Source organism: Drosophila subobscura, chromosome O (genome assembly GCF_008121235.1).
Source record: "Drosophila subobscura isolate 14011-0131.10 chromosome O, UCBerk_Dsub_1.0, whole genome shotgun sequence".
In the NCBI taxonomy this organism is placed as follows: Eukaryota; Metazoa; Arthropoda; class Insecta; order Diptera; family Drosophilidae; genus Drosophila; species Drosophila subobscura.
Window position 1 is genome coordinate 1,787,172 of NC_048533.1, and position 15,175 is coordinate 1,802,346.

At 39.3% G+C, this 15,175-nt stretch overlaps 1 protein-coding gene across 1 annotated transcript in view; it reads right to left on the reverse strand.

Moving 5' to 3' along the window:
• LOC117897796 overlaps positions 1–6,253 on the reverse strand; it is a 28,142-nt gene extending 21,889 nt beyond the window's left edge. Inside the window, exons 1-2 of the mRNA XM_034806845.1 lie at positions 5,261–6,253; positions 41–722 (exon numbers count right to left, since the gene is read on the reverse strand). Of these exons, the coding sequence (XP_034662736.1) occupies positions 41–176 (136 nt within the window). The 5' untranslated portion in view covers positions 177–722; positions 5,261–6,253. The remainder of the gene's footprint in view (positions 1–40; positions 723–5,260) is intronic.
• Positions 6,254–15,175: the final 8,922 nt, after the last annotated feature.

Here is a 15,175-nt window from a genome sequence, read left to right on the forward strand (position 1 = left end):
GGAAGGAGCTGTAAATAAGAAGAGCGATGGAGCCACTTACCTAGCTTCTCGCCACAGAGCACGGGGCTGGGGGAGTGGAACCACACCAAGGCCAACGCAAGAAGTGATGCGCCAAGATGCACGGGGCCGGAGCTGGTGCGAGAGCGGTGCCGCCTCCAGCTCTGGCGCGGCTCCATCTCAAAGCTGCCGCCGAGGGGCACAGAAATGGCCAGCGAGACGGCTCTAAATGCTCTAGTCAGGCAAGGGGTTCCTCTATTACTCCTACTCGCAGTGCGATTTTTCCGTTTATTCCCGGTTCGCTATGGTCTACGCAGTCGCAATTAGACGTGGGTTGAGGCTTCTGCTCGAATGGGCTCTGCTCCTGCAATTGCCGTCCTCCTTGGCAGTGATTTCCTTACGCTTCGCTACCCAGTACCAGCCCACAATTGCGGTGCGGAATATAAAGATTTTATTTTATCAAGGAGCCTAAACAAGCGTGTCAGGCTGTGACAAGTTGTGGTCTTCCCAGTACACTACAGCTTGGTCTCAAAGCTACTCCCACGGCGACTGAGTAATTGTTGTTCAAACACAACGAAAGTTATATGCATATTTTTTCCCTCAATTCAGGGCAATTGGGGAGACATGCTGCTTCTGTTAGGCTCTTTATGAGTCGTTGAGCATTCATTTAGTCAGCCTTCATTCAGCCTTCTATTCGCATGTTTGGTGAAAGAGTCCGGCTATACCTGGAATACAAGTAAAATATATATTTATTAATTGTTATTGCTAATTTGAATATTAATAAGCCCCATTACAGGTTATGCCGTCTTTCGCAAAAAAATATCTACTGTTTTGTAATAGAAATGTTTACATTTATTATTTGTAATTTTTACAATCATACGAAACCAGAATAGAAGTTTGGCTTATGGTTGCAGTTATAAAGTGTGTTTGTTTGATCGGTGCTATGGCAATTATAAGACAAGAACCAAAGTTCAGATTAAGATGCAAATTCTTGAAGTAAAAATAAATTAAAAAATCGTGAGATAAACACGGATATATTGACTATATAGCTGGTGCGATAAAATAAAAACTCACAAAATTAAATCATCAATCTTACACAATGAAACATCATCGTTTAGATTTAGCACCATATGGTTTGGATCAGATGACGTTAAAGCGTTCAGACAGAACCAAACAGCAACTGTTGAGGATATTTTTTTGTTAGATAATCCAACAAATTTTAGAATCGAATTTTATCAAAATATGGATGGTAAAATTTCGCCGTTGCGAACTGCTTTTTAAAAGAGTACCGCTTTTAATTCTGTTTTATATTTGTACCTAAAATAACACAATTTGTTTACAGTTTTTTGTTTAAAGTATAGGGATTGATCTATAACACATTGATCTATGTTTCAAATTTACAACAAATTTTATTTTTTGACTCAGGCTAGTGTTGATTTAATATTTTAATCATTTTCCTTTTCCTTTTTTTGTTTTTGAACTAAAGACTTGTTCAAACTAACCCTATAAAAATGAAAAAATCCATAAAAAACACGTTTTGGAAAGTGGCTGGCAGTTGGTACCACAGTATTTCAGAACTCGAAAAATACTGAACAAGAAATACAAAAATTCAATAAAAGTCTAAACTGTGTGGTATTTAACGAAAAATTGCGGGTTTGGAGGGTTGGTCAACCATTTTAAACTCAGCGGAATCTCCATACATTTTGTTGAGCAATACCTTGACGACGCCAAATAAATGCATCTAATCACAAAAATGAGAAAACACAGGATATACTTTTCTTCGACTTTTCCTGAGTTCTTAAAGTCAAAATGTCGTAAAAAAATACCGTACACTAATAATAATTTTTGAATTTGAAAGCTTAATATTCCTAAGCTAAGACCACAAAGTATTTCGGTTCACTGTGTAGGTGCATTCATCAGCTTTTAAGAATGGAAAAGTTCATGACAACCAGTTGTAAGATACTTAAGCAGCACTGCATTTTAACATTTTTTTTTTAAATGTACGTTTTTTTTAATCTTTAACAGCCAAAATCCCATCAAGAACGTTGGTTTGGTTGGAAGCGGGAAAATGGGGTCGGTTAGTGTAAGCCAAAAATAAACTGGCGTTAAACCACAGAAGTGGTTTTTGATCAATAAAAAAGAAACCGTCAACCAAGATTGGGCACATTTTGCTAGTGTATATTGTATGTTGGAAGCGTTTTTTGAAGGGACATCGTTGAATAACTTCAAGAACCATATTTCTTCTTCCTTTAATAATATTAAACGAGTAGGGACGTTTTTGACACGCTTCGTACGCGTCACAACTTTTATACCTGGTCAGTATTTCAGTCAGTCAGTATTTATGTATTTATGTTTATTTATTTATTTTATTTTTTTTTTTGGATATTTAATCGCTACAGCGAAATTGGTTGGTCGCAGAGATGAGTCCGCATTGACCAGATACTTCAGTTTTGTGTTGAATATTATATAAAAGTTACTGAAAATTTTGAACTCAAAAAAGAGTTGTTTGCCGAACGAACACTAAAAATAGAATGTTTATTTATTTATGTATGTATGTCACTTTAGTATGATAAATATGCACATCCATAAGTATGTACAAACGTTTGATTATGATTTTTCAAACTCTACATTTTACATCCACATCACTTCTCACGCCAACACGCCCTTTTAACTCGCCTCCCTCCCTTAGAGCCACACACTGCAGAGTCACGGCAGAGGCAGAGGCGCGGCAGAGGCAGACGCCGCACACTGCACAAGCAGAGTGTGAGTGTGAGAATGTGCAAAAAAACAAAAAATAGCTGCTGGTCGGGGTGTGTTTAGCCACTGACAATGAATTTCGTCATTCTGGCTATAATAATGATCTGAGCCGATCTTATTTCGGGGATCTGATAGAAATGGCCGTTCTCTACGGAATTGGGTTTTTTCTTTTCTCTTATCTTCAAAATGTTGGATATAGGAGTTTTCGCTCTTTTTGGGGGAGAGTACACAGTAACTGTAGTAACTGTGAGAGCATACAGAAGTGTGGATGCACAACTTGGTTGCCTATAGGGTCGGAAACGTTTCCTTCTGTGCGTTGGTCCGACATTGCTCCGACCATGAATACAATATACCCTACTTATACTTCGAGTACCGCGTATACAAATATAACCAAGAAAATTGAGAAAACATGTACTTTTGCTGAGAAAAAAGGACATATACAGATATGGTTTTGCTGATTATTGTAAATGTGTTGGGGTGGTGTTTTCTATGGCGGAAAGATGAAAGTGGATGTGTAACTTTTGTACTGTTAAACTTTGCGATTCTAAAAAGCTAATGAGTGCAGATATCAATTGTTCAAATCGGTAACAGCCACCAATTCAATAAACATACAAAATAATAGTTGAAAGACTCAAATACAATCATAATAAGGCAGAGATACCTCGGCCACAAGAATCTTATATTTTTCGACAAATTCTTAGTATTTTAAGAAAACAATTTGAAACCAGAAATACAGCAGGGAATAATTACTATTGCAATTAAAAGCTTAACATTTCCCAGGAGGTAAGCTTCGGCCAAAACGTTTATAAGTCCAACGAGTAAATATTAACACAGCAGAATCTCAAAAATAAGAGCGCTCACAAATTGAATAGATTCAGAAACTAGAACCGACCATTTGAATGCATTGGAAGGTTTGCCGTTTTGATTGCAATTAAACTAAAATGGCGAGTCCCCGAGTTATTCGTGGCGTATAAATGCTTTTATGCTTGTTCAAATTTATGGCAGTTGATTACTGAAGGTCAAATGGCAAATTTAACGAGAAGGGAACCGTACCCGTTCTCGGTAGTACATCTGAATCTAGTAGTATTTTTCAAATTTTACATTTTACATTTTTTCTACATCTACATTTACATCGCATCTTACGCCAACACGCTCTTTTTGCTCTCCCCCCTCGCATAGAGCCGCACACTACACGAAGCTGAGTGTGAATGTGAGAATGTGCAAAAAATAAAAAAAAGCTGCTGGACGGGGTGGGGGCAGCCACTGCAAATTAATTTCTTCATTCTGCCTATAATAATGATCCAATCGGATCCAAATTCGGTGATCTGATAGATATGGTCCTTCCCTACAGAATGGAAGATTTTGAAATACACTTGTAACAGTGCGAACATACAGCCATCTGGATGCAAAATTCGGTGGCACTAGCTTTTATAGTCTCTGAGATCCAGAGACCGACTCCGTACCAATAGAATATATGTACCCTATTTACTTTTCGAGTACCGGGTATAAAAAAGATTTTGGTTTTAAACTACCCTTAACACAAACAAAATTTGAATTAGCTGTCATTGTATTTCAACAAATTTTGAAGTCTCAAAAATCAGAAATAGATATTTAAATTTACATATGTATGTATGTATATTTAAAGGTTTTAGCGGAATACTGTGGCCGGTTCCGCATTATGTTTGTGCATTTGTACAAATGTATAATATTAGCATCAAAAAGTTGGGTCTTTGCTGAATGTCAGATAGGAAAGTTGTATATTATATGTAACGATATATTATAAGTACCAGGTGGTGGGGTGAGAGGCTTAACTTTCTCTGCCTTTGCAGAGTCAAATGCTTCACTTGTTGCCGCAACATATAACGAGTGCGTATTTTTCATAGGGAGTCATTGGATTATATAATAGGCAGAAGCCTCTATTAGCTCACCAAATTTAACTTCCAAATCTGTTTTTTAAGTGCTTTAAAAAGACTCATCTATTCTGGCGAAGCATCGGGTGCGCCGAAACCGAGTGCAGCAACAGATCAACTGACGGCAGATCAATCGTTTAAGTGCTAGCCATAAAATGGGAGCACTTCAATGTTCCCGGGTACATATAGCACATACAGTAATTACAATATTATTTCATCCTAAATGGTTCGTTTCAGCAGGTAATGAAAGGACACATATGTACATAAATCCTACAGAAATAGCCTTTTATTTAGAAATCTTCTGGATTGCTCACCATGGTTAGTGTGTGATTTCTAGTAAATATTAAAAATAAATCTGCCAGACGCCATAGCTAGGAGTGTTCTTTTGTAGAATTTCAGGTATTTTAATAGTTTTGTCTTATTCACTTCGCCTTAAGTAATCTTCTACGATGCAATGATATTGATTTATACCAATCTATTGATCAAATTCAATACTAAAAAAACACTACGAACATTACTTAAAATTCAAGTGTAAAATTAAAGTGTAGCACTTATAATAATTTAAAATACTAGCAAATAGTTTCAGTTTTGATTACCATTCACAGTTCTCTTGTAAGGGTAATCCAAAAGAGGGTAAAAGATTATCCGCATTTCCCAGATTCTGCTGTTCGCAATCAAAATATTTTAATTGAATTTATTCCAAAGAACACACTAGACTCATTTTCCTTCACTTCACTGTCAAACTGTCGCATTTAAGGGCCAAAATTCGCAAGTGCAAAATCCAATCCCGTCATGGCATTTTCAATCACTTTAGCGGATTTGCAGATTCGCTGTTTGCTGGGCCTACGATTCTGTTTGAATACTGCTAAACAAGTCGACGCAAGTTATTTACACAGTCTCGAGAACTTCTCCTTAGCTTGACTCACTTTTATTTTCGCTCAGGACAATTTCTGCTTATATTTTTCACGGACTATTTCAGCAAAGCTGCTCGGCTGGCACGTTTAAAGGGTAACTCAAGTTGCCCCCCAATTCGAATAGTCGCCGCCAAGGAAACTAGCCGCGACACAGACTTAGTTCGTTTGTAGTTATTTGAGAAAAGTTATTCCAGTGGCAATTTTCACATTTTTGTTTGCTTGTAGATTTGTTGATAAGCTTCGTTGATAGCTATTGTGGATGTGTCGGATTTCATAAACATTTTTTTTCCACAGGCTGTTATTGTATTCTGTTTTATTAATTACACATGGGAAATGATTACATTATTTATCTCACTGACTGGAATACTTTTTCATTTTCACTATGCCGCGATGCACACTGGAGTGGTTTGTCGAAACATGATGGTGTGAATTTGGCTTAATTGGAGAAAATTAATCGCGTTGCAATGTTCACCAAGCTAGGTAAGAGTTTAGTTTGGAGGTAACTACAATTAATCGTTCTATTCCGTTCATGTGTGCGTTCTCGGATCAGTCTCGTTGGCTCCGCGAGTAACTTTGATTCTCAATAATATTGCGAGTTCGGTCGACGGTGTACGCCTCTTTGGGATTGCAATTGATTGCGGTCTGCACCGTTTGCGGGGCCCTACGATGCTGGACTAACTAAATAATCGCACAGTCCAGGCATTGAGTCAGGCTACGCACGTCGCCCAAACCCGAATGAATGTCGGACCCGACAGAATGGATGCTGTGTCGAAGTTGAAGCTTTTAAGAGAAACAAAAAGCTACCGTGGTAGCTTTTTCTGCACAAAAACATTGGCGTAGTGTCGCACTTCTCTAACGGAATTCATTGTCAATGTCGTGTGTTAGAGCGGTACGACCCCAAGTCCCCAGCGAGTGCGTGGTCTTTCGAAAGCACTTTCGGCAAAACCGTTGCTTTTGTTTGAATTACGCATGGGCTCTATTCTATGCAGTACTACTCCTGCCTGATTATTGATGCGTCCAGTTTCATTTAGCTTTACGTGTTAAAATCTAATTCCAGCTGTCACTTATATGCAGCTATAGTGTAGCATACATATGTAAATACAAATGTATTTGGTTCAAGAGATAGTTCCATATTTGAAATTGGTAAAACGTCTTTGGAAAATAAAGGAAAATTTTGGCTTTGGCAAATCAAAAGCTCATATAAGTTTGCGGAAGAACGTTGTTGTGCTAGTTATCCACATTAGCACGGGCGATCTGTTTAATTGTCACATTTAATGGTCGTCTAAGCCAATTAATGGCCGGTAGGCGTAATTCATAGCAATTTGCAACGTTCCAAGTCAAGTTTGCGCGACGCGGCCAAAGTCATGGAGAGACTACCTCAGCTGCGGTAGTTTTGAAGTAAGAATCGCTGCACAACTCTGACCAGAAATGTTGATTGGGTCTTAAAATAGCTTAAATAGCCCTGAAAAGTTTTATTTCTCGCAGTAAAGGAACAAGTTCTCCCGGAATAACTTGTCACTTACATGTAAATACACACGTATGAACATTGTACATACATACACGAGGCTTTCTGTGCTTAGTTGTGGAATTGCTCAAGAAGTACACAATCATTAGCATGGGGTGCAGCGGCCTGGCCATAGCGAGATGGAGGTGTAAACGCCCCACAATCAACTTGGCTGTCGCTTTATTGCTGCCCCACGACGCCATTTTGACGTGATATCTTAATTGATGACAGATTTCGAGCACGAAGCCTTAATCAACATAATTGGACTGGGGCAACAAAAATGACGACTATAATAGGTAATGGAGTTTGAGCTCCCCGTGGGTTGCCACCTGAAACAGCCACCCCAGAGTTACAGGGTAAAGCCGGGTATCCAGCACTGCGGAAAATACAAATTACTGGCTAATACCTTTTAATTTAAGGTGGTCCAGTAATTTTTCGCTTACGATTTCGATGTCCAGTCAAGCAACCCAAACGACTTTTCCGACTGGTACTTGCATGCTGGCCTAAAATTTGACCTTGATGAATTATACATGTGGTGTTTGCATATCCTACTTTTATTGAACCATTCCAAGTGCAAACTTATGCCCTTTCACCGCCGTGCTCCACGTTTGGTCTCCTATTCTCTAGGACACCGTGTTCTGGATCGAATCTCCACATCAAATGACTCCTTTTTGAACACAAGATATATTTTAACAGCCATATTGCTTCAATGGTTAACAAAGCTAAGGGAGTCCTAGCGTTTATTAAGCGTTGGACAAAAGACTGTGACACTGGAGTATTGTTCTTGTGTGTGGAGTCCTCAATGCAAGGAGCAACCAATTCCTATTGAATCCGTTCAAAAATAATTTTTTAATATTACCTATGTGCAGATCTAACTATGCCCATCATGAACCTATCCGGGGTTTCTGCAATAATTATAATTACTTTACCCTATTATATAGTTTATATTATATGGATTATTCCCTTAAAATAATCCATGAACAAATTGTATTTGACATTTACCATCACCTTAGTTTAGCAAATTTTTAAATTGTATCTTTCCTCCCTCTCCTGTACTCATATTTAATTCATTCCTAGTCCATAATTAGCAGATAATTGTTAATTAAAATTGAAATAAAATAAAAGTTTTGACGCGTACAAAGCGTCTCACAAGCGTTCTTACTCGGTTTATACGGAGTTTCACAGTAATATTTATTTGCCGCAGTGCTGGATACCCGGTTAAAGGCAAGGCTATTTCTGTTCGCAGTGCGTCTCCCAACCGACAGCGAATGACAGCAGCCGCCGCGATGCCTCGGGACCTCACAGAGAGTGTGGGAAATCGCTTTTCGCCTTTCAGATAAAATAACATGAATAACAGTTTATTTTTTATTTGCGATGACGGCCGTGGCTCCTGTGCTGAGATTCCCCATCATTGTTTGACGCTCCCGACAATCGACTCGAATGCCCAAGGCAAGCTGCTCCCGTGGCCCAAGATTAGGTTTCGGTCCACCAGAGATAATATATTGCGTTTTGATACTTTGCCGCCCACACAAAGGTCACAGCGAATGGGGTCGGTCGGCAGTGGAAGTGTGGGATGCAGCATAAATCACTTAAGCAAACGGCTGCTTTCCACCCAGCCTAATGTTAATTGAACTGTCACTATTAATTGCAAATAAATAACTCAAAATCGCAGAATAGTTTGAATATAAGAACCCGATCATTGTACTTGTTTGCACATTAATGAGTGTACCAATTATTGAGCTCAGTCAATCTGTCAATCAATCAAATTAGCATCAATGAAAATGAGTTACAAGAATACAATAACAGTTGAAGTCCATGAATTTCCTTCCAAAATGTTTGTAATTGTGTAGTAATTGTATCTACCGATGTTCCGCCATTAATCACTTATCTGTTGACTCTAAAGCATTCAGAGACTGAACAGAAAACATTCACTCATAGAGTATGTACTGAAGTATATTCAATTCTTGTAAACGTATGCAACAGCGAGAAAAACTCAACTCATTTACGCTCAAGTCTCAGATAGTAAGTATAAGAATTAGATAAACCAGGTTTTCGGTGCAGGTTACTGTAATTAACGTTGAACGATTGTATTCACTTTCTAGAAAGAGTGAATTTGATACCAATTTTTTTCTAAATACTCTCGCTCTCTACAAAAAGAAATATACCGTATAATCAGGAAAATAGTTCTTTGTGTTAATTTGTTGTTTCTCTAAGGTAAACGCTTCTGCTTTATCTATACTATTAACGGATGGTCCATGTTAAATATACTTCAGTAAGTGTCTATGACCAGTTGGTATTTTTGTTAATATTTGGCGAGGCTTACAAATTGAACCACCGCGACCGACCATAATCCAGCAGACCTGTTTGTAGATTCCACCAGGCTAACAACACAAACATAAGCTGGTCACTAAACAATTTTATTCGTCTGGACATTTACTTTACGTCCAAAATGCTCCCCATGATAAAAAGAAGACAGTTGTCACTTTGACACTTGAAAAGGGTAAGGGAATCGGCACCCTGGCCAACTTAGCAAAGAACGTGCTTAAAGTATTTGGCATGTCCATCTTGATAGAATATTTTTCGAAATAGGCTTGCCCGAAAGCGAACCTACAGAAGTGTAAGTCTTAACCTTGCGTAAATAGAAGAAACGGCAAAGGTCGCTGGGACCCAGTCACGTATTTGTTTGCGTGTATTTGTACTACCTACTAGTTCCCTTTCAAGACCCACAATTGAATTCATCAGAAGAAAAAATACCCAATCGATTGTACAAATATTGTTGGATTATGGATTCACACATCTTTCCAAAGCATCTCTAGTGCACTTTTTACACACTTTATAAATGGCCTACCTTCAGTGTGAGCAACATCTCGAGCATCCAGATGATGATATATTTTATCTAGATATATGTCTTTATCAGATATATTTTATAAAAAGGATCAGAGAAAACCAGTAAGTGCAACATATTTTAAATATTCACAAAATTCTCACTAATTTGGGTCTAGGTAGGCCCTGCCATAAATGTGTTTGTGCGATTTAGATGCCAATAAGAATCTAAGACACAATTCATTCACAAGCCATTGGATGGGCCTTGGGCCTTCATTATACCCGGTACTCGAAGAGTAAACAGGGTATATTGTATTTGTGCACATAACGGTTGTATGTAACGCACAGAAGGAAACGTTTCCGACCCCATAAAGTATATATATTCTTGATCAGCATCAATAGTCGAGTCGATTGAGCCATGTCTGTCTGTCCGTCTGTCTGTCCGTCCGTCTTGTTTGTCGGCTAGTTCTCAGAGACTATAAGAGCTAGAGCCTCCAAATTTTGGCACCAGACTGCTGTATGCTCACACTGAAACCAGTGTATTTCAAAAATGAGCCCCGCCCACTTCCGCCCCCGCACAAGGGCGAAAACCTCCCAAATCTACAATTTTGAAGATAACAGAAAACTAAAAACGCCATTCCGTAGGGAATGACCATATCTATCACCAAATTGGGATCCGATTGGATCATTATTATAGCCACAATGGAGAAATTCATTTTCAGTGGCCAAACCCACCCGGTCCCGCAGCTTATAGCAGCACACTCTGCTTCGCGCAGCTTATGTCCTCTGCCCCTGACACGTCTCTGCCTCTGCCGTGTCTCTGCTGCGACTCTGCCCTGACTCTGCAAAGTGTGTTTCTAGGGGAGGGTGGCGAGCTAAAGGAGCGTGTTGGCGTGAGTAGTGTTGTTGATGTAGATGACAGATGAAGAAAAAATGTAAAATTTGACAAATAACCGCTAAGTTGCAGATGTAGTACTGAGACGCGTAAGAAGCGTCTCACACGTCCCTTCTCGTTTCATTTTCATTCCATGCCATGGCACTCGAATGTTTCAGCAAATCGACTCATGCAGCACCATGGACGACTCTCACGAGGATAAACGAAAGCATCAACAGATCTGCCTTGATCTAGGCTTCCGCCTCGATTCGAACCGCAGAGGCAGTGGTGCACAAGCAGCTCAATCCACAAGCACCATCGCACCATTTAATATTATTTGTATTCTGAATTGTATTTAATTTTTTATTATTTTATGTTCAAATAGCTCATAATTAGAGTAAGACATTGAAGAAGTTATGGAGATTAGATAGTCTTTGAACATAGTTAATTTTATTTAGGAGTTTAAAAAACGAATTATTTTATTTTTACAATGAAATTCATTTCTAGTGCCTGCCACCACCCCTTCCAGCAGCTTTGTTTATTTTTGTTGCTCATACTATCTCTCTCGCACACCCTGCCTCGTGCAGTGTGCTGCCATATAGAAATTGTATGTTATAAGCATGTGTTTACACCCCCAAACTGCATCCGACCCTTGTAACATCTTTTCAGCATCAAACTTTAATCTCTAAGGGGGGTGGGGGCACTGGACATGAATTTCGTCATTCTGGCTATAAAAATGATACAATCTGATCTTTAATCTGACAGATATGGCCATTCTCTACGGAACTGCGTTTTTAGTTTTCTCTTATCTTTACGTTTTTGGGTATAGGAGATTTTCGCCCTTTCAAACAAACTTGATGCGATGTGATATTACATGTCTTCACACAAAATTTAGTTAATCTCGGAAACGTTTCCTTCTTTCTGTCTGTTACATTTTTCGACCACAAATCCAATATACCCTATTTACGCTTCAAGTACCGGGAATAAAAATGACAAACAATCAACAAAACTTTTAAAACATTTTCAACAAAACAAAAATAAATTTTTTGCTTGAAATTTCAATGGTCTTTAGTTAGACAGTTTTCGTAGAAGATTCCTGAGCAACATCTTTCTATTGAACACGTAAGGAAACGCTGCATGCGTTAAGTCATAAACATCTGTAAAAAGTAATATTTTCGGATAAAGCAAAAAGACATACAAAAATTATTAAAACAATTCCATTCTATTTTATAACATTTACCTTGAACCTTGACTCACTTTGCCATATGTACAAAAGTACACACTTATGTACGTTGGTTGGTTACTAAGGAATTAAACAATTTAAACCGCATTAAAATATTTATCCCAACAAAAGTTATGTTTATACCGACATTTTTGTCGTTGTTGCTCGGTGGGGCCGTAGGATGGTGCACCTCAATCAGCCTCCTACGGATAATATACACAAGCACGTTTTCCTGTGTTTTAAGATATAGTTCGTATTGCTGATCCAGCTATATAGTGATCTGATCCAGAAATTAGACATTAGTATTTGCACAATTCGACTCCTCGTAACTCACAATAGTAATTGTGAGCACAATTATATGTAGCTTAAGGGATGAAACTCACTGTACCCAAGACGTGTAAAACGGTTTAAATACGAAAAATAGCATACGTTTAAAAATATGGGCTTGTTTGGGACTGGGACTGGGACTGGCGATTGAAAGGCCGAAAGTTGCTGCACCTTTTCCTGTCTCTCTTTGCCGCCGTATCCTTTGATGACTCGGACATTTATAGGGGGAGTTGTGTGGCAGGACAGGACGAGACCCTTGCAACATATGCAAAAGCTCACGTGTGCACCCATTACCATGGTTGGACAACCTTCTGGGGCCCTCTTGGTCTCGTCTAGACGAACGAATCACGGGGGCAATTGTCCTTTCACACAAATGCGGACACGAAGATAGCTGCAGGTGCCGGCACGCAAACACACACGTCGCTGCTCTCCTCAGAGCGCTGGAAAGCTGGTGCAGCTGCTCATTTCTTCAGCCAGTGTCAAACGGTACAGACCTGCCATTTACCTGTGGACAAGTAAGTAATAAGGCAGCGTATCGTTAAATTTAAAGGTTAAATTAAATTCAAAATACTTATTGCAGAACTATGTTGTCGCTGTTTCTTTGGATTACCGGAGGACTCTCTGTACTCAGCGCATTTGGGCTTCAATATGTTCACGAAAATACTGGTGAGTTGAACATAATTAACTTAAGCCCAGCATGAATTATTTCTGGATCTTTAAATCGTATCTCATTTCAAAAGTTCATTGCTGTTTGAAATTGCAAAGTGTGTTGGTTAAAAACAAGGACAAGGAACAAATGTACATGTATTTCCTTATTACACAATTTAACACATCTTTTAATTGTGGAGTTTACTTACACAAGTTTGTGCACACCGGTGAATCAGTCTGCTGAAAAACTTATAAACATATGTACATATATACTCCGGTTTCGCTCGTGTATTGTATCGTTGTAACTCCACGAGCGGAAGCAAAGTTAAAGGCGTACTCTTTTTCAACGTGGTGTGCCCTATAGGCATTGTCCCTTTGGCGGTAGTCGACTGCCACCTTTCCAATTATCACATCAGTTATTTGTTCTGTTCAGTGTTCTGTGTACTATGAGTTCTGCTGATCTGTCGCGTCTTAATCTCGCACCTTTCTTTCTTTCTCTTTTGTTATCGCTATCTCGATCTGTTGCGCCCTAGCCCAAGTCCCGGTTAGGACAGGGGCCATCCTATCGACTTTGATCATTTATTCGTAAGCTGCGCTACAAAAGCTCAACAACGAAACAAGTATCAAAAATAAGTTGTACGAAATTGTAATCAATTTTATATTTGTTGCATTTCTCCTCAATTCTAAACATAAATGATTTTTTCCTTGATTTTTTCAAGTGTACCAATCAGGGTATGGCTGCCCTGATTCCCAAATGAAAGTTGCTGAGCTTTAGGTGTTGGTGGTGAAATGTGCTCAAACTTTCCGTTATGTTGAAGAAAAAGCTTGGTGAGCTTCACAGTTTAAATGAAAGTCGAACAGAACAGAAAAGCTTTTCGGTTATCCTGTTAGCCAGAGGAAGGTCAAACATAGAAATGGCTGATGTGGCGGCACTTATGGAAGGAGCTATCCCATTCCATATGGGATTCCAATTTGGCTCATAAAGGAGTCATTTGTGTTTATTTGGATATGGATTTAGCTCAAGAGGTATTATAATATACTCGCAGAGGGAAACTTTAAGAACAACTTAAATTTTCTATCTTCGGTCAGCCAAATTTGGACAATAAAGTACGAAGTAGTAAAAATATCAGGAGTCTTCATATGTGGGGGGTTCGACAGAATAATAACCGTTTACTGACTGTTACCTGTTACTGTTACCTTTCAATTTTTCCAAATTCAATCTGTGTGACAAATAGTGACAATTATTGGGTAAAATTTACTTTGCAAGTAGTTCCTTCAGCTGTGAGTACTGAGCCCAAAGCTCGATTAAATGTCACTCCTAATCTTAATTTAGTTTTATTTTCTTTGAACTCAACATGTGAGAGCATCGAATCGCTTTTTTCGACCTTTTGGAATAGAGTTCTGTGTGTTCAAAGATACAATTTGCATCTCTCCTCGTACGGCTAGGCGCGTTCCCTCATTTACACGTGTCTTCGGTTGCCTTGGATAATATTTATGGGCTTGGGTGGCGCCGTGCGTTCCATGGTGACAATGACTCTGCTCACGTGCTGCAAACACAGACAGAGGGAAAATGCCGCATAGCACTTCGTCGCAGCTCTGCTCCGACATCCGAGTGGTGTGAGGCGCCAGCTACAGCAATGCCACCGCTCTTATTGACTACGCACATGTGTATGTACATATGGAATGGGATAGCTCCTTCCTCTCGGAACAGAACTTCCCTCGAATCCATATCGCTTGAAATTCTAGGTACGCTTCATTTTCAAATTATTCAAAGGCACCAGGTAGCCCTGGAGGGAGGCGGTCCGTCGGTCGCACACTGGAAATAAGTGTCATGAAAACAAATATTCCGGGAAGCGAAATACCAGAGGAGGGGTGCGTGCGAGCGTCCATAAAATCAATCACTGATCTGAGTGTGAGCCCAGGAAGCGTTCGCACACGAGCTGGAGTGCACCCCAAAGGCGGGAACATCAGACAGACCAAACACTAGGCCATGAGGAATGTCCCCAGCAATTAGGGACGGTCGATAGACCATGGCAGATGGTGTGTTCTTATGTAGGCATAAATCAACGCAAAAAGACTGTCAAAACTCCCGCCGCATCACATTAAAATGTAGACAATAGTTTAGGCAATTTCCATTTGGTTCCATTAACCTAAACTCGAGTTGCTTCAGGGGGCCGCAACACAACAATTGAGAGCCTG